At 34.7% G+C, this 27,669-nt stretch overlaps 1 protein-coding gene across 1 annotated transcript in view; it reads right to left on the bottom strand.

Annotated features, from left to right (window-relative positions):
* LOC111544109 (disintegrin and metalloproteinase domain-containing protein 5) overlaps positions 1–27,669 on the bottom strand; it is a 124,734-nt gene that overhangs the window by 44,126 nt on the left and 52,939 nt on the right. Inside the window, exons 12-13 of the mRNA XM_023214502.2 lie at positions 21,575–21,670; positions 4,007–4,205 (exon numbers count right to left, since the gene is read on the bottom strand). Coding sequence (XP_023070270.1) covers positions 4,007–4,205; positions 21,575–21,670 — 295 coding nt within the window. The remainder of the gene's footprint in view (positions 1–4,006; positions 4,206–21,574; positions 21,671–27,669) is intronic.

Raw genomic sequence — 27,669 nt, 5'->3', positions numbered from 1 at the left:
ACTTTTCTCACAGTTTAAATCAGCATCTCAAAATATAAAGTTTCCTTCCAGATCTACCTTCATCTGAAGTACTTACTTATTTGGAGTTTTCAAGTTATCTCTATATATTTATCTAGTGCATTGGCTAAAAGGGAGTATAAAATTTTTAAGGAAAAGCTTCACGATCCCATTTTATCACCTAGCCATAATTTGTCAGCCAAAGGAAGAACTTTGCCTGAAATAGTCAAAAGATTGTTGACTATTCATAATTATCCAAAAGAAATTTCTGAAAGACATTTATAAATTTAAGGATGTCCAGGATTAAATGGTTAAATACACAATTGGTTCCTAATTTTATGCAATACTAAGTTCCATACATGATTTTACTTTTTCAAACATTTCAGAATATCTTTCAGTGAACTGAGAGGTAAAAGATGCCTTCAGGACCCCAACGCAGCCTTCAATAATCATCTTTACTGTGTTTTCCAGATTATCATAAATGTTAGTGTCTATGTGTTCATTAAAGCTCGAGTCGTATTATAGGAATATTTACCTAACTGCCCAGTGCTCATCAAAGCTCCATCACCTGTTTATAGTCTGTTTCCTAAATCCAGAGCAATTGTAGCTTCAGATAAATTAGTTGAAGTATCCTCAGACCTTGTACAAGGATTACATTTAACTTTTATAGTGCTATATACTAAATAAGCCTGAACATATATGCTGAAAACCCTGAACATATTTTGTTAGTTGATTAAATAATCATGAAATATTGTTTATTTCTCCTTCTCACACAACTATCCAATAATCCAGCAAATCTTTTACAATTCCCTGGTAAGTATGCTTCTATGGTTTGGAAAATATCTATGCCCAGAGTCAATCTTTGTGACACTTTCATAAGAATATTGATCCAACACGGTTTTTGATAAATCATATCTTAAAAATTGAAAAAGAAACATTACCAGGTTAGTTTTGCAAAAACTGTTCATACTTTAGTGTGGAATATAATCCTTTTTCAGAGTCTTAATCAGCAAAAGTAGTCAAACTTCTGGCCCTCTCTAGAGAAGGAGGTCTCAATGCAGCACGGCAGACATAATTCTTTGTTGTAGAGGTTATCCTGTGTATTGTAAAGCATTTAGCAGCATCCATCACCTAATCTGGTGACCTGTACTCACTAGAAGCCAAGATTCACCCCATCCATGCTGGGACAACCAAAAGTGTCTCCACGCATCCTGTCTAGTGGGCAGAGGCCACAGACACTACCAAATATCCAACAATGCACCGGAGAAGCATTCCCTGCCCCCACTCCTCATAACAAAGTGTGATCTGGCCTAAAATATCACTAGTGCTGAGGTTGAGAAAACTTTTGGATTATATATAATATAACTGTTGGATTAGCACTTAACATTTGTCTAGGTGATATACAACTCAACTTGGTCATGAAGCCCTCTAATAATATATGGAACTTTACAACTAATGAGACTTTCAGCCTTATTGAGGGCAAACATAACCACAAACCAAATAATACCAAAGGTAATAACATCATTTTATATTATACCTACAATAGTAAGTTTTTGCATCTGCAGAGATAACACTGAAGAGGAGCATACTGTAGGCACTAGACATTTCCAAAAGCAATATTTAGTAAAGAGCTTAGAAAAAGGTGGTAATCAGTTGAGGTGTTTTTCCTTTACTGGTTTTATTTTTTGAAAAAAAAAAAAAACTTAATACTTAACCTCGTTCTTTTACCATAGATCTACAGATTTCCCTACTTTAAATGCTATTGCTTGATGAATAAGCTATGTCTTTCAATATGACAACTTCATTAGTATATTTTGTCCAGAAACCAACAATTTGGGGGTGCATGGTGATTTGTCTTAGGCCTGTGGTATAAGAATTCTTATTGTCTGTTTCCTACAAATAGTATATAGGTTTTACCATGCAAAACTAATGCCTACTTCAGAATTATATCAAACCCTGTTCAAGGATCATTTTAGCTGACCATGACAGCTCATAGATGACCTAGTCAAATAATTAGATATTTGTAGGGAACACATATCATAATCTAATAATAATACTACCTTATATTTGCTGAGTACAGTCATGAGTTGCTTCATGATGAGGATATGTTCTAAGCAATGTATCCATTGTTGTGTGAACATCATACAGTGTACTTAAACAAACCTAGATGGTATAGCCTGCTACAAACCTAGGCTATATGGTGTAGCCTATTGCTCCTAGGGTGCAGACCCGTATAGCATGTTATTGTACAAAGAATTGGATTTAATATGTGTTGAAATACAGGTACCATTGAGGATAAATTTTCATCAGGCTTCTATTGCCCTCAGGAGGCTAGCAAAGTGAGATTGTTTTTCAAAAATAAGTACAAAAACTCACTGGTAGTCAAGTGCAGAATTATCACGTCCTAGATGCATTAACACGTGGTCTCTAGAAGTGGACATGCATTATTTTAAAATCAAGATGCTTTAGAAGTCATGCTTGCCTTCCAAAAAAAAAATTGTACTATTTGGGGCAAATACCCCTGTACTCCCACAGTTCTCACAAAGGACTTTAAAATCTCTCAAAATCACTGATAATACTAAATACACAGTGAATAGCATAAGCTGGAAGACATCTGATTGGCAATCCACTATGTGGCTCTAATTTTATCTGCCTAGCATTGAGTCCTGGCTTTACTTAAAGAAACATTAAATCATAGATTTGGAGTACTGTCCCATTCCTCCTAATTTTACTAGTCATTTGTTTGTATGATTTTGTTTTTGTTTTTGTTTTCCAAGATGGCGTCTTGCTCTGTCGCCCAGACTGGAGTGCAGTGACATGATCTCAGCTCACTGCAACCTCTGCCTCCTGGGATTCAAGCGATTCTCCCGCCTCATCCCGAACACACCCGGCTAATTTTTGTATTTTTAGTAGAGACAGGGTTTCACCATGTTGGCCAGGCTGGTCTTGAGCTCCTGACCTTGTGATCTGCCCGCCTTGGCCTCCCAAAGTGCTGGGATTACAGGCATGAGCTACTGCACCCAGCTCTTTGTTTGTATGTTAACAATGTTTTAAAGTGTATAGCTGTTGTCTTGCCATATGGTACAAACAATGATTCTGTTAGAAAAGCAGAACAAAATTATGATAATCATCATAATTTTGACAATATTTAGAGACAATATTTAGAGATCTACGACCTGGTTAGAGAAGACCTCAAGGGAGGGCTAACAATGAAAAATTTCACTCTCAGAGAACATACACTGCATACGTTCAGGAATTTGTATCTTCCAATGAAGCAAATGACATTTATAGGAAATTATCAAAATGGACTAGATTGGTAGTGAACTGAAGCCCTCACTTATCAGCAAGTCCTTTGAAATCCAACTAATCAGTGATTCGCCCTGCTTTCCTCTGATTAAAACACCTTGTCTCCTTTAAACTAAACCCCCACCACAAATTCTATATAATATTTTGAAAAACTGCATTTTCACTTAAGGTTTCTTTTCTGTGGGAACAAGAATTCCATATAAATTCAGAGAGGTTTTTTGTTGTTGTATTTCACAATCAAGAAAATTTTGTTTTTGCACCAGGCACAGTGGCTCGTGCCTGTAATCCCAGCACTTTGGGAGGATGGGGTGGGCAGATCACTTGAGGCTAGGAGTTTGAGACAAGCCTGGCCAACATGGTGAAACACCGTCTCTACTAAAAACACAATCTTAGCCAGCCATGATGGCGTGCTCCTGTAATCCCAGCTACTCCAGAGGCTGTAGCAGGAGGATCGCTTGAACCCAAGAGGCGGAGGTTACAGTGAGCTGAGATCACGCCACTGCACTCCAGCCTGGGCGAAAGGGAGAAACGCTGTCTCAAAAAAGAAAAAGAAAAGATAATTTTGCTTTTCTTTAACACTAATATACACTGTGCAAGAATTCAGTCATTAACATATATGTTTACATTTTTGTTCCATAAAATTCAATAACAGACTTTGGAATAATCAGAATTTAGGGACTAAGAAGAAAATTATGATTATTACCTCTTCCGATTAAATCATCACATTGTTTGTCAAAAGTTCGACACCTTCCTTGAAAACAGAAGGCTCCGCCTGAATCACAATATTCTCCATCACGTACATAAGTGTCAAGCAAACAGTATGCATAGCTTCCATTGCAAAATTCAGTGAAATCACATTCTTTATCAACTGATTTCCTGCAAATCGTATTAGCTGGTTTGAACTAGGAAGAAAGAGGAACATAAAACTTTAAAAATCAATGATATTTAAGTTTTATTTCTCTGTAGGCTCTGTATGCTGGTCCATTTTTTTTCCCTAAGTTTCTAATAGCAATTAGAAAATTAAATCTTCTTGTTAACTACTTAAGCATCACACGGGATTCTTAAAGTATCTCCTTTTAAAGCCTGCAATATTTTTTAAATGTTCATGATGAGGATTTATTGTTTTATAAATGGCTGCTGATTTCTTCTTTAAGATTGATATGGAGAAACCAGAAACTGCCCAACTGAGCAGTTTGGACTCAGTCAAAATGGATTATAAATAATTTTTATATTCCCCAGCTCCACTTTGTCTTTCTTTCCTTTATGGACGTCTGCTTATCTTTGAGTTTCTAGCTTCTCTTATAAGCATTACCCATTTTTTTATACACAAGAAATGTATCACATAAATGATGAAGATATTCTAAGAACACACATGAGAAAATTTATTTCATATTTATTTCAAATTTTGTGTTGCAAAAAACTTAAAAATAACTTCCATAATTACATATTTCTCATCTGTTTCTGGGCTTCCCTTTCTACATATTTACTTTTGCTGAGAAGCATCTAATCATCATCTCTGAAAACTCTTCTTTCTTCAACACATGCGCCAGTCTCTTATGGCTACTGTCATTATCCTATGCAAAGTAAATAAAAATTTTCCTAGTTTTCAAAGTTCCTGAAGACCCAGCTTATATAACATTTATCGTCTCAAAATTGTTTTTGCCAACTTTTTCTTAAGCTTTCAAGTATTTGCTATCTGTAGAAAGTCTCACACAAATTTTTTAGGTGATGCATGAGAAGACAAATACAGTATCTACTGTGTCACTCAAGCTTAGAGACATTAAATTCAAAACTAATGATTCAAAGTGTTTATAGAGGAAATTTGCATATGTATAATGAGAAAGTATCAACACTTGTTTCTTCAGAATTTGTTTCCTTTTACAAATTGGTATAAAAGGCAATCATACTTTTATTCTTTTTTTTTTTTTACACGGAGTCTGGCTCTGTCCCGCGGCTGGAGTGCAGTGGCGCAATCTCGGCTCGCTGCAAGCTCCGCCTCCCAGGTTCACGACATTCTCCTGCCTCAGCCTCCCAAGTAGCTGGGACTGCAGGCGCCCCCCACCACACCCGGCTTATTTTTGCTGTATTTTTTAGTAGAGACAGGGTTTCACCATGTTCGCCCAGATGGTCTCGATCTCCTGACCTTGTGATCCTCCCACCTCGGCCTCCCAAAGTACTGGGATTACACGTGTAAGCCACCACGCCCGGCCTATTCTAACATTTTTAAAAATCTCTATGAACACTCACTTCCTCAAATACTCTTTGAAACAAGCTTTATCATCCTATTGGCTCCTCCATTGAGAGGCAGAGAAAACTCTTCTAAAAATATTTTAACTTTGTAGGTATATGAGAGTAGTGACTTTAGAATATTGAAAAAATATATTTGCACAATCATGGAGGTAAAATTAAATAAATTGAATTGTGTTGCTCAAGAAGTGCACCTCATGGGCTCATCTTTTTTTATTCTGGATCTCACCTTTATTATTATTATTATTATTATCACTAGTAATTATTTCAATTGTTTGGGAGAACCGGTGGGGTTTGGCTACATGGATAAGTTCTTTAGGTGTGATTTCTGAAATTTTGGTGCACCCATCACCCAAGCAGTGTACACTGCACCCAGTGTATAGTCTTTTATCCCTCACCCCACTCCCATACTTTCCCACAGATCTCCGGAGTCCATTATATTACTCTTAAGCCTTTGCATCCTTATAGCTTAGCTTCCACCTATTAACTACTTAAGCATCACATGGGATTCTTAAAATATCTCCTTTTAAAGCCTGCAATACTTTTTAAATGTTTATGATAAGGATTTATCGTTTGAGAATATACGATGAGAATATATGATGTTTGGTTTTCCATTTCTGAGTTACTTCACTTAGAATAACGGTCTCCAATTCCATCCAGGTTACTGCAGATGCCATTATTTCATTCCTTGTTATGGCTGAGTAGTATTCCATTGTATATGTGTGTGTGTATATATATACACATATGTATACACTATGTATACATACCACAAATTCTTTACCCACTTGTTGGTTCTTTGTCCACTTGTTGGTTGATAGTCATTTAGACTGGTCCCATATTTTTGCCATTGTGAATTGTGCTGCTATAAACATGCATAAGCAAGAGTCTTTTTCATATAATGACTTATTTTCCTCTGGGTATATGCCCCCGAGTGGGATTGCTGGATCAAATGGTAGATCTACTTTTGGTTATTTAAGGAATGTCCATAGTCCTTTTCACAGTGCTTGTACTAGTTTACATTCCCACCAGCAGTGTAAAAGTTTTCCCTTTTCACCACATCCACACCAACATCTTAAAAAAAAAAAAAAAAGTTTTAATTATGGCCATTCTTGCAGGAGTAAGGTGGTATCGCATTGTGGTTTTGATTCGCAATTCCCTGATAATTAGTGATGTTGAGCATTTTTTCATATGTTTGTTGGTCATCTGTATATCTTCTTTTGAGAATTGTCTATTCATGTCCTTAGCCCACTTTTTGATAGGATTATTTGTTGCTGCTGTTGTTTTTCATGTTGATTTGTTTGCATTCCTTGTAGATTCTGGATATTGGTCCTTTGTCTGATGCACAGTTTGTGAAGATTTTCTCCTACTCTGTGTGTTGTCTGTTTACTCTGCTGATCATTTCTTTTGCTGTGCAGAAGTTTTTAATTAAGTCGCATCTATTTACCTTTGTTTTTGTTGCATTTGATTTTTGGTCCTCAGTCATGAAGTCTTTGCCTTGGCCAATGTCTAGAAGAGCTTTTACCATGCTATCTTCTAGAATTTTATGGTTTCAGGTGTTAGATTTCAGTCTTTAATTCATCTTGATTAATTTTTGTATAAGGTGAATGATGAGGATCCAGTTTCATTCTTCTACATGTGGCTTGCCAATTATCCCAGCACCACTTGTTGAATAGGGTGTCCTTTCCACACTTTATGTTTTTGTTTGCTGTGTTGAAGATCAGTTAGCTGTTAAATACTGGGTCTTTTTCTGGGTCCTCTATTTTGTTCTATTGATCTACTTGCCTGTTTTTATATCAGTATCATGCTGTTCTGGTAACTATAGCCTTGCAGTATAGTGTGAAGTCTAGTAATGTGGTACCTGCAGATTTGTTCTTTTTGCTTAGTCTTGCTTTGGCTATGTGGGCTCTTTTTGTTTTCCCTATAAATTTTAGGATTGCTTTTCTAGTTCTGTGAAGAACGATGATGGTATTGTCATGAGAATTGCATTGAAATTATAGATTGCTTTTTGCAATATGGTCATTTTCATATTATTGATTCTACCCATCCGTGAAAATGGGATGTTTCCATTTGTTTGTGTCATCTATGATTTCTTTCACCAGTGTTTTGTAGTTTTCCTTGTAGAGATCTTTCACCTCTTTGGTTACATATATTCTTAAGGGTTTCTTTTTGCAGCTGTTGTAAACGGGTTGAGTTCTTGATTTGATTCTCAGCTTGGTCGCTGTTGGTGGATAGAAGTGCTACTGATCTGTGTACATTGATTTTGTATCCAGAAACTTACTGAATTCATTCATTGGATCCAGGAGCTTTTTTAAATAAGTCTCTAGGGTTTTCTAGGTATATGATCATATCATACGTGAACAGCCACAATTTGACTTCCTCATTATCAATTTGGATCCCCTTTATTTTTTTCTCTTGTCTGATTGCTCTGGCTAGGACTTTCAGTATGATGTTTAATAGAAGTGGTGAAAGTGAGCACCCTTATCTTGCTCCATTTCTCAGGGGGGAATGCTTTCAACTTTTTCCCATTTAGGTATGTCCCTTCTATGCCAATTTTGCTGGTCTTAATCATAAAATAATGCTGGATTTTGTCAAATGCTTTTATGCATCTATTGAGGATCATATGATTTTTGTTTTCACTTCTGTTTATGTAGTGTATCACATTTGTTGACTTCTGTATGTTAAATCATCTGTGCATCCCTTGTTTAAAATTCACTTGATCATGGTAGATTATCTTTTTAACATGCTGTTGAATTCATTTAGCTAGTATTGAGTTGAGGATTTTTGCTTCTATGTTCATCAGTGATATTGGTCTGTAGTTTTCTTTCCATGTTACGTCCTTTCCCAATTTTGGTATTAGGGTAATACTGGCTTAATAGAATGATTTAGGGAGGATTCCCTCTTACTCTATCTTTTGGAATAGTTTCAGTAGGATTGGTACCAATTTTTTCAATGTCTGAAAGAATTCAGTTGTGAATCCATGTAGTCCTGAACTTTTTTTTTTGTTGGCATTTTTTTAATTAATGTTTCAATCTTGCTACTCATTATTGATTTGTTCAGAGCTTCTATTTCTTTCTGCTTTAATCTAGGATGGTTGTATATTTCCAGGAATTTATCTATCTCCCCTAGGTTTTCTAGTTTGTGCACACAAAGGTGTTTATAGTAGCCTTGAATTATCTTTTGTATGTCTGTAATATCAGTTGTAATGTCTCCTATTTTGTTTCTAATTGAGGTTATTTGGATCTTCTGTCTTCTTTTCTTGGTTAATCTCACTAACGCTATCATATTTGTTTATCTTTTCAAAGAACCAACTTTTTGTTTCATTTATTTTTTGTATTTTTTTATTTCAACTTCATTTAGTTCTGCTCTGATCTTTGTTATTTCTCTTTTTCTGCTGGGGTTGGGTTTGGTTTGTCCTTGTTTTTTGAGTTTTTTGAGGTGTGACCTTAGATTGCCTATTTGTGCTCTTTCAGACTTTTTGATGTCGCCATTTAATGCCATGAACTTTCCTCTTAGCACTACTTTTGCTGTATCCCAGAGGTTTTGATAGGTTGTGCCACTATTACCATTCAGTTCAAAGAATTTTTCAATTTCCATCTTGATTTCATTGGTGACCCAATGATCATTCAGGAGCAGGTTATTCAACTTGATATATTTGCATGGTTTTGAGGGTTCCTTTTGAAGTTTATTTCCAATTGTATTACACTGTGGTCTGAGAGAGTACTTGACAATGATTTTGATTTTATCATCTTTATTGAGACTTGTTTTAAATGATTGAAATCGTATCAAGTATCTTTCTCAACACATTGATATAAAGCAAGAAGTCAATAACAGGACTTGGAATTTGGAAAATTTACAAGTATATGAAAATTAAGCAACATACTGCTAAACAATCAATGAAGAAAGAAGAACTTAAAATGAAAATGTAAAAATATTTTGAAATATCTTGATGCAAACAATAATAGTCACACAATATACTAAAACTTATCAGATGCAGCAAAAATCATTCCAGCAATAAATATCTACATCAAAAAAGAAGGAAGATATCAAATAATCAACCTAAAGTTAATTACACCTCAAGGAACTAGAAAAAGCAAAATCCAAAGTTAATAGAAAAAAGGAAATAAAGAACAGAAATAAATAAAATAGAGGCTAGAAACAAAGTAATGAAACTAAGAAATATTAATTGTCATAGACTTTGTGAAGTTACATATTAACTTTTAGGTTTTTGTCTGATAGAATAGGAAATAATTCCTATCATTTAGAAAAGATAGCCAAGTAAGTTATTTTTTTTCCTGTGGATATTAACCAGTTTTGAACATAGCAATATTATTCTAACATTCTTTTGTTTCCAAATCCTATTTATATAGTTTTGTTACGTACTCTTGAACAGCCTATTATTCTTCCTAGTTTCCTCATTAATGAGTTGAATAAAACTCTGACATATTAATTGCATATTATGAGAGTAGCCCTTTTAATTCTTTGAAAATTATGCTTTGTTCAGGGTCAACCTATTATCTTCGCTTACTCATGTGTGTGCATGTGTGTGTCCAGAAAGCTGTGGCAATCTCAAATAAAATGTATGATAAAAAAGAATAGCTTACTGAATTAGCATATTTCCAAAAAACAATGTTCAAATACATTGCACCCCAAATATATATCTATTAAATAATTAAAACAAACACTGTTTTTAAGGTTAGGAAGTTGTGAGTCTATAATGTGACTTGACAAGATGGGTAATGGAATTTTTTATTTTTAGGAGGTTTATTACAGATTTATTTATAATTACCCAAATTGGAAAGTAAACAAAATGTCTTTCAATAGATAAATACATACATAAACTCTGGTACATTCATATAATTGAATATTATCCAGCTATAAAAAGCAATTAGCTACCAAGCCATGAACTATAGCTATAAAACATAGATGAACTATAAATATATGTTGATAACTGAAATAAGCCAACCTGAAAAGGCTACATGCGTATATTCTTACAACTATATGACATTATGAGAGACAAAAGTATAGACACAAATTTAAATCCAAAGATTCTGATTTCAGTTTTGTTCTATTATGCCACATTGTTTCTCACCATGTGATATTATTTTCAATAACACCTACATATTCTTATTTACTTCTTCTTTTTAGAGATGTCAGCCGCTCCACTGACATACTGGATGACATTTCCATCATTCTACAATTCTCACTGTAAAACCTGCAAGGTCACCATTTTAATAAATATTTCCCATGGCCTACAAATATGCTCAAATCATTTTTTTCACTTATTATCAACTAACACAACTCATGAGTCCACAATCACTAAATTCAGGAGAAACATGTTTCTTGGCCACTAGGTGGGAGTTTATCTTCATCAGGGTGACCTTTTCTGTTTTTAACTTTATTGAGGTTTAATTTATAACTTACATACCATAAAATTCACCTATGTTAAGTGTACACTTTAGTGATATTTTAAGAAAATTTACATGGTTGTGCAATCAGCACCACAACCCAAGTTTAGGACATTTCTATTAGCATAGGATAAGATCCCCAATATCCATTTATAGTTAATCCCCATGCCTGTGGCTGGCCCCAGGTAACCACTAATCTACTTACTGTCTCTATAAAATTTGCATTTTGGGATCTTTTCTACAAATAAAATGATAAAATAGGCAGGGTTTTGTATTTAGCTTCTCTTGCATAGTAGTGTATTTGAGATTGTAATATGTATGAGTATTCTGTCAACGTTTATTGCTCTCTAGTATTCCATTATACAGATATATCATAGTTTTTGTCAATTTGTTTATAGATACTTGAGTTGTTTTCAGATTTTGGTCATTGAATAATGTTGCTATAGACATCCATATGCAAATTTTTGTAAATACATGTTTTCATTTATCTTGAGTAGACCTAGGAGTAGAATCCTTCGTTCAATTGGTAAACTTATGTTAAACTGCTTAAGAGACTGTCAAACTGGTTTCCCAAAGTAGTAACACCATTTTTTGGTCCTACTAGCAGTCTATGAGTTCCTGTTTCTCTATGTTTTCGCCAATATTTGTTATTTTCTGTCATTTGATTATAGCCATTCTAGTGGGTGTCTTGTAGTATCTTGTTTGAATATACACATTGCTAATGACTAACAATGTCTTTACTAGATTTCATCTGTTTATTATTCCATGTAATTACCATTTTGTATATATTTCTATATATTTTGTCTATCATTGTATATAACTTTGTATATATTTGCCTATCTTCTTTGAACAGGTATTTAACCTGTTCAGATATTTCATACATTTGTAATTGGATTGTTTCCCTTCAATTATTGAGTTGTTAGGATGATTCATAGATTCTGTATACAAGTACTATATCAGAAATACAGTTTGTAAATATTTTCCTCCCCTCTGTGGCTTGTCTTTTTATTGTCTTAACAGTGTTTTCTGAGGCACAAAGATTTTTAATTTTGAGAAAGTCCAGTTTACCAACTATTTCTTTTATGAATTATACTTTTGGTGTTGTATCTTGGAAATTTCTGGCAAATCCAAGGTTATGAATATTTTTTTGTATGTTTTCTTCCAATAGTTGTATAGTTTTAACTACTGCAGTTAGGTTGATTGTCTATTTTGAGTTAAATTTTGTGTGTGGCATGATAAAAGGGTCCAAATTTACTTTTTTGTATGTGGACATTGAATTGTCCCAACAGCCTTTGCTGAAAAGACTATTATTCCTTTATCAAATTGTCGTGACACATTTGTCAAAACTCAATGGACTATAAATATAAGAGTTTATTTCTGGACTCTCAATTCCATCCCATTTATCCATGTATTTATTGTTATGCCAGTACAATGTTGAACTAGATTACTTTAGCTTTCTAGTAATTTTTGAAATATGAAATGGTGACTCCATCAATTTGTTCTTCAGGATTGTTTCAGCACTTCTGGGTCCCTTGCATTTCCAGAATTTTTAGGATTATGTCATCAATTTCTGTAAAGAAGCCTACTGGAATTTTGCCAAAGATTGTCTTAAATCCATAGATCAATTTAGAGATGTACAGAAAAGAGTTAACATAGCAGACTTAAGACTGCTATACTTAGAAAGGTATATTCGCAAGGCTGGCCTTTGACTGACACCTGAGTTAGAGTTCCCACCATTGCCTAACTAATAAGTCACTGTGCCTGAACTGTTTAGACCTTGGTATTTATAATGAACAACCAATTTCCATCTAAGAGTCTGGAATTATTATATCAGTATGGTGTGTTACATTAACTGTACCACTTTTGCATTACTGAGATAATCCTTTTTGGTCATGATGGATACTTCCTTTTATGTTTCTTTATTCTGTTTGCATTTTTAAAGGACGTTTTGCATCCATATTCGTGAGGGATATTGATCTACAGTTTTCTTTTCTTGTAATGTCCTTGTCTAGCGTTAGTATCAAGGTAATACTGTTCTCATAAAATAAATTTTGAAGTGTTCCTCCCTCTTCTATTTTATGCAAAAGGTTGTGGAGTATTTTTGTATTATACCTTCTTTAAATATTTGTTAGAATTCAACAGTCAGGCTATCTGGACTTAGGCAGTGAATTATCAGACTGGCCAGAGCTTTACCAAATATATCCTATGTAATTGCTCTATCAGGAGATTTGTCTCTGGAAAGAGCACATGAAACATTTCTTCTCAAAACAATCTGGCATTAGAATTGAGCATCAAACCATGATGGAGCCCATTTCAATAATTGTATAAACTCTGTCTGGTAAACCATCTACCACTACACTATAGCAAATCTGTTGGTAAATTCAGGAGCTGATATTTGTACGCAAACAAAATCATTTTTAATCACCTTTAAAACAGGAACCAATTTAAAAATTGTTTGATTAGTCAACCACATTTTTTTAGCTTAACATCTCCATTTTTTTTCTTTCCAACATTTTTTTAGGTTCAAGGGACACATATGCAGGTTTGTTACATGGGTAAATTATGTGTCACAGGGATTTGCTGCATAGATAATTTTGTCACCCAGGTAAGCTTATCTGCTTACCTGATAAGCAGTTTTTCGATCCTCATTCTCCTCACACCCTCCACTCTCATCTAAGCCCTGGTGTCTGCTGTTTCCTTCTTTGTGTCCATGTGTACTCCCATTTATAAGTGAGAACGTGCAGTCAACAACATTTTAGAATGTGGTTCTAAATCATCTTACCTAATTATGATTTGAGTTGACAATCTTGACAGAATCCACACTTTGAAAATAACTGTTAGCTACATACTTTTGTTTCTCCATCAGTAACACTGAGAAAAAAAAATCATGGCTGAATAATTCTGAAGAGTCACATTGACTAGGACCAGCACACTATTTCTCTATTAGTCATTAAATTAGAGCAAAACAGGTCACTTTTCTTCCTTTATGCATACATCTTCCTTTCAGGTTGATGTAATGCCATTTGTATATTTTTGCTTTTGTTGTCTATGTTTTTGAAGTCATGTCCAAAATAAGGATCTCTCTACCACTTCACTTATTCCCTGAAGACTCTATGCCAATTATTTTCTTTATCATTAAGGTTTTAGCTCAAATGTCACCCCGCAGAAAGACATTTCCTGTTTACTCTGGCTAAATACCCTCTTCTCTCACTTTTTATTCTATTGTCCTATTTTGTTTTATTTTTAAATCACTTATCCCTGCCTGAAACTATCTTATTTAGTGTTTGTTTGCATATATGTTTATTCTCTTTACTATTTCCCACTAGATAGTGTGGAGTATATTATTTCCTGAATTAGTGAATGAACAAATAACTTTAAGCTGTAAATGAACCTGTCTGCTTCTAATGCCAGCCTTTTATCTCATCCTATTTTGGCAAGGTTTGATCTGCACATTGTTGCTCTATGTTATTTTAGGAATAATGTGAGAAAGCTAAACAGAACGCTGGAAGTCACTGATTTTTTATATTGATTTTAAAAATTTACTATCTGTGTGTTCAGTGCTACCTATTTTTTTCTATTTTTATCTGTGCTATAATCCTTACATTTGGCTCTAATTTCTTACATTTATCTTCCATGTCAATAACTAGTTTGAGCCACAAGAATTCTGATATTCTCTAAGTTTGGCATTTATCTTAAGTTTAAATTGTGAATGTAGTTTATCTGTAATGATTCTTCATTTTATTCATCTTCAGTTTTGTTTTATTCTATTCTTACAACATTCTCTTAGTTCAAAGATGCCAAGCCTTGCAATTTTTTTTTTTTTTGAGAATAGTATTTTTTTCTGAAACTGCTTATAGATCCTATAATGACTTAATTTTAAAAGCATACACTCCCTCCAATCTTATGGATGTCTGCCATTTACCCTGTTCCAGAGTTTGTTTCATTGTCCCAGAGTATTTCAGTGAACTCTGCTGGGTGTGGAAAATTATTTAGGAATTTTTTAATTGATAGATAAAATTACATGTATTTATCATATACAACACAATATTTTAAAGTGAACTCTATATATAGCTTTTTTGTAGTGAGAACATTACTATCCATTCTCTGCATTTGTCACAAATACAACATAATTATAGTAACTATGCTATACAATAGTTATCTTGAATCTATTCCCCCTCTCTAACTTAATTACACATCCTTCAACCAACATCTCCTCATTCCTTCCTCCCTACAACAACCATTCTAATCTCTAATTCTATGAGATCAACTTTGTAAGATTCCACATATGAGTGAGGTTATACATTATTTGTCTTTCTGTGCCTGGCTCATTTATCTTAAGATAGTATCCTCCTGGTTTAACTATACTGCCACAAATTACAGAATTTCCTACTTTTTATGGCTAAATAGTATTCCACTGTGTATGTATACCACACTGTCTTTATCTAGTCATCTGTTGATGGACGCAGAGATTGATTCCATAATTTGGCTATTGTGAATAGTGCTGGAATAAACACAGGAATGTTAATGTCTCTTCAACAAACAGATTTTATTTCCTTTGGATACAAACCCAGTAGAGGAATCACTGGGTCTCATGGTAATTCTATTTTTAATATTTTCAGGAACTCCTCTATTGTCTTCCATAATGGCTATATTAATTTACAAGCCCATAAACAGTGTGTAGGGGTGCTCCTTACTCCATATCCTTGCCAAGACTTGTTATCTGTTGTCTTTTGATCATACCCATTCCAACAGAAGTGAGGTGATAGCTCATTGTGGTTTTGATTGACAAGATACTCAAGATAGTAATATTGAGCACTTTTTAAATATACCTGTTGGCCATCTATATGACTCCTTTTGAGAAACGCCTATTCAGATCTTTTCCACATTTTTTAATTAGGTTGTTTTCTTGCTATTGAGTTGTTTGAATTCCTTATGTATTTTGGATATTAACCTTTATCAGATGTATAGTTTTCAAATATTTTCTCCCATTCTATAGATTCTCTCTTCACTTTTTTGATTGTTTCCTTTGCTGTGCAGAGGCTTTTCAGCTTGATGTAATCCCATTTGTATATTTTTGCTTTCATTGTCTATGTTTTTGAAGTCATGTCCAAAATAATAACTGACCAGAACAATGTCATGAAGCTTTTTCTCTGTTTTCTTCAAGTAGTTTTACAACTTTGAGTCTTATATTTAAGTCTTTAATCCATTTCAGTTTTATTTTTGCACATGGAGAGAGACAAGGATCTAACTTCATAATTCTGTATGTGGACATCCAGTTTTTCCAGCACCATTTATTGATTTGGCACCTTTGTAGAAAATCAGTTGACTGTAAATGAGTGGAATTATTTCTGGGCTCTGTATTTTGTTCCATTGGTCTAAGTATCTGGTTTTATGCCAGTACCATGCTCTTTTGGTTACTATAGATGTGTAGTGTGATGCCTATGGCTTTGTTCTTTTTGTACAAGATTGCTTTGGCTATTGGGGGTCTTTGCTGATTTCATTTGAACTTTAGGAATTATTTTTCTATTTCTGTGAAGAGTGTCATTGGTATTTTGATAAGAATTGCAATTAACCTGTAGGTTGCTTCGGGTATTATAGATATTTTAACAATATTAATTTTTCCAATCCATGAATAGGGGATAGCTTTCCATTTATTTGTGTCTTCAATTTCTATCATCAATATTTTATAGTTTTCACTGTAAGCATCATTTAACTCCCTGGTTAAATTTATTCTTAAGTATTTTATTTTTATCTATCATAATGGGATTGTTCTCTTGATTTCTTTTTGAAATAATTCACTATTAATGTATAGGAACACCACTGACTTTAGTATGTAAATTTTGTATCCTACAACTTTACAGAATTTATTCACTAAACCTAACAGTTTTTGTGGTTTTTTGGGGGGTGGAGTTTTCTATATATAGATGTACCTCAGAGGTATTGTGGATTCAGTTTCAGAGAACCTCAGTAAAACAAATACAGTAATAAAGCAAGCCACATACGTTTTGGGGCTTCTCAGTGCATATAAGTTGTTTTCAAACTATATTGTAGTCTATTTCATGTGTAATAGGGTTATGCCTAAAAAATATGCACACTTTAATTAAAAAATATTTTATTGATAAATAGTGATAACAATCATCTAAGCCTTCAGTTTACTGGTAATCTTTTTGCTGTTGGAGGATCTTGCCTCAATGTTGATAGCCGTCGACTAATCAGGGTGGTGGCTGTTAACAGTTGAAGTGGCTGTGGCAATATCTTAAAATAGGACAACAATGAAATTGGCCACACCAATTGACTCTTTCTTTCCTGAAAGATTTCTCTGTAGCATGCAATGCTGTTTGACAGCATTTAACTCACAGTAAAACTTCTATCAACACTGAAGTCAATCCCTTCAAATGTTGTCACTGCTTTATCAACTTTGTTTATGTAATATTCCAAATCCTATATTGTCATTTTAACAATGCTCACAGTACCTTCACCAGGAATATATTCCATCTCAAGAAATCACTTTCTTTGCTTATCCATAAGAAGCAACTCCTCATCAATTCAAGTTTTATTAGGAGATTGCAGCAATTCGGTCACATCTTCAGACTCTATTTCTAATTCTAGTTCTCTTACTATTTGTATCACATCTGCAGCTATTTCCTCCACTGAAATCTTGAATCCCTCAAAGTCATCCATGAAAGTTTGAATCAACTTCTCCCAAACTCCTGTTAATGTTGATATTTTGATCTCCATTTATGAATTGCAAATTTTCTTAATGGTATTTTAAATGGTGCATCCTTTCTGAAGGTTTTTAGGTAATTTTGCCCAGACCCATAGGAAGACACTATCTATGGCAGCTAGAGACTTACATAATAAGGCTTGAAAGTCAAAATGACTCCTTGATCATTTGTCTGACCATGGGCTGCAGAATGGATATTGTGCTAAGCAGGTAGAAAACATTAATCTGCTTATACATCCCCATCAGAGCTCTTGGGTGACTAGTTGCATTGTCAATGAGCAGTAATGTTTTCAAAGGAATCTTTTTTTCCTGAGTATTGGCTCTCAACAATGAGCTGAACATATTCATTAAGCCATGCTATAAACAGATGTGCTGTCATCCAGGCTTTGTTGTTCCAATATAGAGCACAGGCAGAGTAGATTTAGCACAATTCTTAAGGGTCATGGGATTTTTGGAATGATAAATAATCATTGACTTTAACTTAAAGTCACCAGTTGTATTAGCCCATAACAAAAGAGTCAGCCTAAAGCTTTGAAGCCAGGCATTAAATTCTCTCTAGCTATGAAAGTCCTAGAAAGCATCGGTATTAGGCCATTCTTCCACTGCCATAAAGTAGTATCTGAGATTGAGTAATTTATAATAAAAGACATTTAATTGATTCATGGTTCTGCAGGGTGTACAGGAAATATAGTGGCATCTTCTACTGAGGAGGCCTCAGGAAGCTTCCAATCATGGCAGAAGGCAAAGGAGGGCAGGCACATCACATGGGGAGAACAGGAGCCAAAGCAAGACGGAGTTGGTGGGGGAGAGGGGAGACATGCCACACACTTTTAACCAATCAGATCTCATGAGAACTTAATCACTATTGTGAAGATAGCATCAAGCCATGAGGGATCCACCCCCATAATCCAAACACCTCCCACCTCCAGCAGTGGGGATTACAATTTAACATGAGATTTGGATAGGGACAAATAGACAACTATATTAATATCTTTTTTCAATAGAAGGCTGTTTCATCTACACGAAAATCCATTGTTTAGTGTAGATACCATCATCAATGATCTTAGCTAGATCTTTTGGATAACTTGCTGCAGCTTCTATATCAGCGCTTGCTGCTTCACCTTGCACTCATGCTATGTAAAAAGCTTTCCTTAAAACTTATAAATCAACATCTTCTAGCTTAAAATTTTCTCCTGCAGCTTACTCACTTCTCTCAGCCCTCATAAAATTAAAGAGAGTTAGGGCCTTGCTCTGGATTAGGCTTTGGCTTGAGGGAATGTTGTGACTGGTTAGATCTTCTATCCAAACCACTAAAACTTTTTCGGTATCAGCAATAAGACTGTTTTGCTTTCTTACCATTTGTGTGTTCACGGGGCTAGGGCTTTTACTTTCCTTCAAGAACTTTCCTTTGTATTTATAACTTGGCTAACTGTTTAGCACAAAAGCCTGGCTTTCAACCTATTTCAGCTTTTGACATGCCTGTAGCAGGAAGCTTAATCATTTCTAGCTCTTGACTTAAAATGAAAAACATTGAACTTTCTTTCTGGTGAATGCTTAGAGGCAATGTATGGTTATTAATTAGTCTAATGTCAATATTGTTGTGTTTCGAGGAACAGAAAAGCCTGTGGAGAGGGAGAGAGACAGGGTAATGGCTAGATAGGGATCAATTAGAACATACACATTTATTGATTATTTGGATTGAAACTAATTGGAGACCTTTGACTTTTCCTGTACCTGGAGTCTTTTTCTAGGTTTGGAGAGTTTTCTGCTATTATTTCTGTAAATAAGCTATCTCTCTCTCTCTCTTTTTTTTTTTTTTTTTTTTCCGAGGTGGAGTCTCTCTCTGTCCTGGAGTGCAGTGGCGCGATCTCGGCTCACTGCAAGCTTCGCCTCCCAGGTTCACGCCATTCTCCTGCCTCAGCCTCCCAAGTAGCTGGGACTACAGGCACCCGCCACCATGCTTGGCTAATTTTTTAGTAGAGACGGGATTTCACTGTGTTAGCCAGGATGGTCTCCATCTCCCGATCTCGTGATCCGCCAGCCTCGGCCTCCCAAAGTGCTGGGATTACAGGCGTGAGCCACCGCACCTGGCTGCTATCTCTTTATCTTTTTTATTCTTTCTTGAACACCAGCTGCTCATATATTACCTTTTCTGATGGTGCCCCATAAATCCTGTGAGTTTTCTTCATTCTTTTTCATTCTTTTTCTGTTTTCTCCACTAATTGAGTATTTTCAAAATAGTTGTGTCCTATTTCACAGATTCCTTCTTTGGCTTTATCAGTTCTGCTGTTTGCACTCTTTACTGCATTTTTAGACATCATTCATTGTATTTTCAGCTCCAGGATTCCTGTTTGATTTTCGGTCTCTTGGCTGCTAAAGTTACTGAAACATTGGGCTAGAATTCAACCCTCCCAGCTGCTGAAGTCAGCTTGTCACTGTGGGCTTTTTGGAGCCCAACACTGTTGTAGTAGGTGGGTGGTGATGCAGGCCGAAACTTGAGGCCATCCTGCAGGGGCTACCAATTACTGTTTGGTGCTGCATCAGGTCTGAACGCTCAGATCATAAGTACCAGCCAAGATTCAAGGGCCTTGGGCGTCTGCCTAGTGCCAGGTTTTACTGCGGTTGACCTGGTATTGGTTAAAAGGTACAGTTCTAGTCTCACTTCCCTCTTTTTCTGGCAAGCAGACAGTATCTTTTCTCTGTGCCGTGCTGTGCTGTGCTGTGCTGTGCGGTTCAGGGAGGGACGATGCAGGTAATGTAAAACTGTCCTTCCTACCCTCTTTAAAAATGCATCTTTTCTTATCATGCTATAACCAGGCACTATGACCTCTCACTAATACAGGAATTATTAAGAAATAATTTTTAGGCAGCTAGAAATGGTAAAAGCTCTTGGTGGAATTTTCCTTTAATAAAAAGCAGCCCCAAACCATTTCTTCTCTTAACAGAAAGTGGCCTGGTAAGTCAGGCATAGATATGCAAACTAGAAGCTTTTATATGTAAATGCAGGCAGCTGTACCTGGAAGCCAGGTACATTCAATATGGTGTCCCCTGCCCTCTTTTCCTTGTCACCATGTTTAAGGGTGTCATGACAGCCTCGAAGTAAAACCACGTGTACAGGTATCATGGCCGCCACCAGGTGGAGGCTGCATTTGCATAATAAAAGACTAGGGTGGGAGGGCCAGTCTTTTCCAGGGCTGTGTAAACCCCACGCCTGGTCAAACCAATTCCCTGAGCCCTATGTAAATTAATTGCTGCCTCCTCAAGTCTCTGTACAAAACTCATTGCGTTCCGCAGCGAACAGGAGACCCTCTTTTTGGCGACCCACTTTCTCATTATGAGGAAGCTTTTACTGTCTTCTTGTCTATTAAACTTTCCACTCCCAAACCCACTCCTCGTGTGTGTCCGTGTCCTGAATTATTTCTGGACCGTGACAAAGAACCAGGGTATATAACCCAGACAACGGAGCTGTTTCATCATCTGGCTTCCTTAGCTCTTATGCAGGTATTTTCATACCTGAACAGTTGTTCAAACTGATGTTTTTGTGGGGGAACAATCACTGGAGAGACTTATTCCACCAACTTGTTCTACCTCTTGTCCACCAGGAATTCCTTAAATGGTGTCAATAAGAGAGACAAAATGGTTGTAACAATAATTGATATGTTGAGTTGGAACATCAAGCTGGGAGAGAGGCAGCAGCATTAGGCATTGTGTACATGAGAGTACAGGAAGTGATAGATTACTGAATGGATTTAAGTATGATAGTGGGTCTTAGGTTGCTTGGATATAATATGGTGGCAAGGGCTGAACATATTACTGATATGTTTTCCATCTCCTTGAAACAAGTATTTCAAGACATTTGATGCTGAGCCATTGTCAGATACAAATTGCCGCTTACCTTGCAATCTTCTGAACAGCAAACTCCGGAACCACACAGCGCATTACCTTTCAGTCTACATGTTAAAGGATCACAACATAATTTATGTGTACAATTCTGTAAAATAAATGCTAAGTGTTAGTTAATCACATATAATTAGGTACCACCAAATAAAACTGTGACATATAACTTTACAAAGTATAAAGCTTTCTTAAAATTCACTGATTTTTCATAATCCCATTCTTTATGTGATATTTATAGAAATCAATATCTCATTCAGTAATGTGTAAAATAAATGTATTGTCTTGAGGAAGGAGAAAGGGATGGGGGTTGAAAAACCACCTATTGAGTACTATGTTCACCACCTGTGTGCAATATGCCCATGTAACAAACCTGCAAATGTACCCCCTGTAGCTGAATTAAAAGTTGAAATTTTAAAAAAGAAATGTATTATGTCACTATATTTAATATAATTTCAATGATATTCCTATGGGGCCAAAACCCAGAGAAAACGGTTATTAGATATCTTATTAACTAACATTCTCTTTAAACATTTCCTTATATTATTCATTTTATAACAAATCGTATCAGCCAAATTTATTCACCTGTAGAAACCAAAATTAAATAACCTCAAAAATTGTTCATAAAATCACAAATGTTTACTGTTTTCTCAATGCTTCCACCTAACTTCTTTGGAAGAAATGAAAAACTAGAGATTCTAGACCGACAATGTTAAATATGACAACTACTAGCCATGTGTAGCTATTTAAATTTAAATTAACTAACATTAAACAAAGTTAATAATTTACGTACTCAGTCACATGAGCCACATTTTGAGTGCTCAACACACTAACATATGATTAGTGGGAAGTGTATTGTATGGCACAAAAGAGCATTTCCATAATTATGAAAAGTTCCATTGAAGAACACTGCTCTAGAAAACGGATGTTTAATTTTACAGTACGTTTTGTATTTATTTATTGGATCTAGCATAAATTTTGTCCTTATTTATTTTACTGTGGTGAATAAGGTTGATTTATATTCAAATACAAAATCAATTTTACATTATTAAAATAAGTCCAAATTTGTCTTGCTAACATTTGTTTAGAATTTCTGTATCTAAGTTCATTGGTGACTCTGGTCTCTAATTTTCTTTTCCTCTAATAAGCTTCTCAAAGGTTTTTTCTGTGTCAAGTTTACACTGGTTTATAAAATGAATGGAGCCTTGTTTGTTAAAAAAAAAAAAAAAAAAAAGAAGAAGAAGAAAATTGGATTATTACCTCCTTCAATATTAGAATTTATCAGAGAAATCTACTGGGCTGGTGGTAGTTGTCAGAAGTTTTTAAAATAGAGATATAACTCTTTTGTTAGTTATGAGAACATTCTAATTTGTTGTTTCTCATTGAGTCAGTAATTTGTAAGTTTTACCATTCTAGCAATTCTCATATTCACAGAATATTCATATTTATTAATATAAATTTTTGTATTATGTCCTCTTTCTAGCTGTAGGTTCTGAGTTTTTTTTTTTTTTTTTCTTTTTCAGTCCTAATATTGGTTGCTTATACCTTTTATTATTTGGTTTCATTAGTGTTATTTGAAAATTTTTAACATTCTTTTAGTTTTTTCAAGGAACCAAGTTTTCTCTTTAAGCTATCTATTATATAATGATTGCTTATTTTATTAATTCTTGCTCTTATCTTTATTATTTATACATTTAAGTCTATAGATTTTCATTGAAATATAGTTATAGATATATTGCTGAGTTTTGATAATGTCTAATTTTCATTGTAATATATTTACCCACTGGTAATTTAAAAGCATACTTTTTTTTAATTTTGCAAATATTGAGGATATTCTGGCTATGTTAATTGGTTTATTGAGTGAACTTCTCAGCAGCAAAATAAATTATTAATTGATTTATTTATTGATTTATACTTTGTTGCAATGTACTGGGTAAACATAATCTGGTGTATCTTTTTTTTTCCACTGGAACATTATGCAGCCTTTATGCATAGATATAAATATATTTGAAGCATATTGTTGAGTAAGAAAAGTAATTTGCAGAAAATGTATAGAGTATCATTTGTCCAAAACTTCCTCCACAGAATTATAGCCCATATTTCTATAGATACATATATATGTAAAAATAGAATAAAATGTCTGAAAAAATATACACAAAGCTGTTAACAATGGGGACCTTAGAGATGGGAGTGATGGTCCCAAGGGGAAATTTTATGTTAATCTTTAATGTTTGATTTTTTTACAATTATCATATATTTGTGTATTACTTACATAGTTAAAAATACATACCTACTTTGAAAATATAATTTTACGCCAGTTGTCTCATAACCTCTAGGGCTAGGTATGACTTGGTTAAGACCAAGGATTAGTTGGCAGTGATTGGGATAAAATACTGACACACTGAATGTATTTATTATGGTTAAAAAAATGTGTTCCCGATGCACATAGTCACTACGCTGTCCAAGTTCAATGCTAATGAAAAAGTCTTAAAGGCAACTAGAGAAAAGGGTCAGATCATGTATAAAGGGAAACCCGTCAGCTAACAGTGAACTTCTCAGCAGATATCTTATAAGCCAAGAGAGATTGGGAGCTTATTTTCAGCATTTTTAATGAAATTCCAACTAAGAATTTCATATACCACCAAACTAAGCTTCATAAATAGAGAAATAAAATATTGTCCAGAGAAGCAAGTGCTAAGGGAACTCATTACCACTAGACCAGCCTTACAAGAGATCCTTAAGAGAATTCTAAGCAAGGAAACAAAGAATGATATATGCTACCACAAAAACACACTTAAGTACCTAATCTACAGACCCTATAAGGCAATGCACAACAGAAACTACAAAACAGCCAGCTAACAACTTTGTGATAGTATCAAAACCTCACATATAAATATCAACCTTGAATTTAAATGGTCTAAATGCCCTTCTTAAAAGGCATGGATTTGGCAAGTTGGATAAAAAAACAAGAACCATTTGTCTGCTGTCTTCAAGAGACCATATCACATGTAATGACAACCACAGACTCAAAGTAAATGGTTTCAGAGACATCTATCATGCAAACACAAAACAAACAAAAAGAACAGAGTCTCTATTCTTACATCAAATAAAACAGACATAAAACCAACAACATTAAAAAAAAGGACAAAGAATGACATTACATAATGAGAAAGGGTTCAGTTCAATGAGAAGATGTAACTATTCTAAAAATATATGCACCCAACACTGGAGCACCCAGATTCAAAAAACAAGTACTAGTAGACCTACCAAAAGACTTAGCCACAAAATAATACTGGAGGATTTCAACATCCCCATGGACAGCATTAGACAGATCACTGAGGCAGAAAATTAACAAAGAAATTCTGGCCTGAAATTTGAGTCTTGACCAATTGGACCTAATAGACATCTACAGAACACACCACCCATCAACCACAAAATATGTATTTTTCTCATCTGTACACAGAGCATACTGTAAGACCAACCACAAGCTTGGCCATAAAGTGAGTCTCAATAAATTTTAAAAAATTAAAATCACACCAAGCATAATCTCAGACCATAGTGAAATAAAAATAGAAGAAATGCCAAGAACATCTCTCAAAACCACACAATTACATGAAAATTAAACAACTTGCTCCTGAATGACTTTTGAGTAAATAACGAAATTAAGGCAGAAATCAAAAACTGTTTTGAAATAAATGAAAACAGACATAACATACCAAAATCTCTAGGATGCAGCAAAAATGGTGTTAAGAGGAAAGTTTATGGTGGCAAATGCTTATGTCAAAAATTACAAAGGCCTCAAACTAACACTCTAACCTCACACCTAGAGGAACCAGGAAAACAAGAACACACTAACCCCAAAGCTAGCAGAAAAAAAATAACTAAAATCAGAGCAGAATGAAATGATATTGAAACCCAAAAATACAAAGAATCAATAAAACCAAAAGTGTTATTTGAAAGGATAAACAAGATTGATAGACCACTAGCTAGGCTGACAAAGAAAAAAGAGGAAAGATCCAAATAAGCACAATCAGAAATGACAAAGGTAACATTATAACCAACCACATAGAAATGTAGAAGATACTGGGCCTATTATTAACACTTCTGTGCACATGAACTAGAAAATCTAGGGGAAATGGATAAATTCCTGGAAACACACCATCTCCCAAGATTGAATCAGAAGAAATTGAAAACCTGAACAGGCTAATATCAAGTTCAGAAATTGAATCAATAATAAAAACTTACCAACCAAAAAAAGCCCTAGACCAGATGGATTCACAACTGAATTCAAGCAGACATACAAAGAAAAGCTGGCACCAATTCCATTGAAACTATTCCAAAAAATCAAGGAGGAGGAACTCCTCCCTAACTCATTCTATGAAGTCAGCACAACCCTAATAATAAAACCTGGCAAAGACATAATGAAAAAAAGAAAACTACAGGCTAATGTTTCTGATGAACATAGACATAAAGATCCTCAACAAAATACTAGCAAACCAAATCCAGCAGCACATCAAAAAGTTAATTCACCATGATCAAGTAGGCTTCATTCATGGGATGCAAAATTGGTTCAACATATGCGAATCAATAAATGTGATTCATCACATAAATAGAATTAAAAACAAAAACCATATGCCATTATCCTAAGTGAATTAAGGCAAGAACAGAAAACCAAACACTGCTTATTCTTACTTACAAATGGAAGCTAAACATTGGGTGCTCATAGACATAAAGGTAGCAACAATAGATACTGAGGGCTACTAGAGTGGGAAGTGGGGAAGGGAGGCAAGGGTGGAAAAACTATTGGGTACTAAGCTCAGTGCCTGGGTGACAGGATCAATTGTACCTGAAACCTCAGCATCATACAATATACCCAGAAAACAACCCTGCACATGTACCCCCACTCAATCTGAAATAAAAGTAAAAATTATAAAAAGTAAATAAATAAAATAATGTGTTCCCAGCAGCTCTTAGAAAACATGTTTTACATATTTTAATTAGGTCATCTTTAATATGTTGTTCAAATATTGTGCATCTGTAATAATTTTTTTATTTGCTTTTTCTTTTTTCTTTCTTTTTTTTTTTTTTTTTTTAATATGAGATGAAGTCTCACTTCGCTGCCCAGGCGGGAGTGCAGTAGCATGATCTCAGCTCACTACAACCTTCACCTCCCGGGTTCATGCAATTCTCTTGCCTCAGCCTCCCGAATAGCTGGGATTACAGACATCTGCCACCACACTTGGCTAATTTTTGAATTTTTAGTAGAGACAGGGTTTCACCATGTTGTTCAGGCTGGTCTTGAAATCCTGACCTCAAGCTATCCATCCATCTTGGCTCCCAAAGTGCTGGGATTACAGGCGTGAGCCACTGCGCCCGGCCTTCATATGTTTTTTCTATTGTTTGCTACTAAAGATGTGTTAACACCTCTTAAAGTGATTGTGAATTTGTCTGTCTCTCCTCATAGTAAAATCTCACTTTAAAATATTTTGAAACTATGTGGTGATTTTTAACTTATAATTATTACATGTCCTAGTGTGCTGGACCAACCCTGTTCTGGCTTGCAAGGGTCAATTGTTAAATTTTCAGAAATTTTGTGAACTGGTTGCTAACAAAGCCATTAATAAAAATTGAATTTCATTAATTTACAATGAAATAAATTATATTTTTAAAAGGTAGCAAATATTGACAACATCATTTCTTATTTTCCTACATTTTAATTTTAGCTATACTCTTGAAGATATTAATATCTATTATTAATTTTTGGTGGAAATACTGTATAATAATCTGCTACCATTTACATTTTTCCAACTCTGCATTTAATAATGTTGCATTTGTCACTTTAAATCTGCCATTGTAGGAGTGTTTAAAGGAAGGAATTCAGCAAGTGCTACAAATCAGGGCCTAACCCAGGTTTTGTTGATTGTCTTGGTGTGTGTGCTGAAAGGTTTTGGATTTATATAATTTGTATGAGGTTGAGAAATAATTCAACAGTAGCTAATATACCAGATTTAATAAAAATAAATTTACTTGGTAAGAGTCAGCAAATTAGGATAGAACTCCAATTAGTGAATCATTGTTGAATCACAATCATAAACG

The sequence above is a fragment of the Piliocolobus tephrosceles genome, chromosome 7, assembly GCF_002776525.5.
Source record: "Piliocolobus tephrosceles isolate RC106 chromosome 7, ASM277652v3, whole genome shotgun sequence".
NCBI classification, from domain to species: domain Eukaryota; kingdom Metazoa; phylum Chordata; class Mammalia; order Primates; family Cercopithecidae; genus Piliocolobus; species Piliocolobus tephrosceles.
The sequence above is the reverse complement of the archived record's forward strand: the minus strand, read 5'-3'. Positions and strand labels throughout refer to the sequence as shown.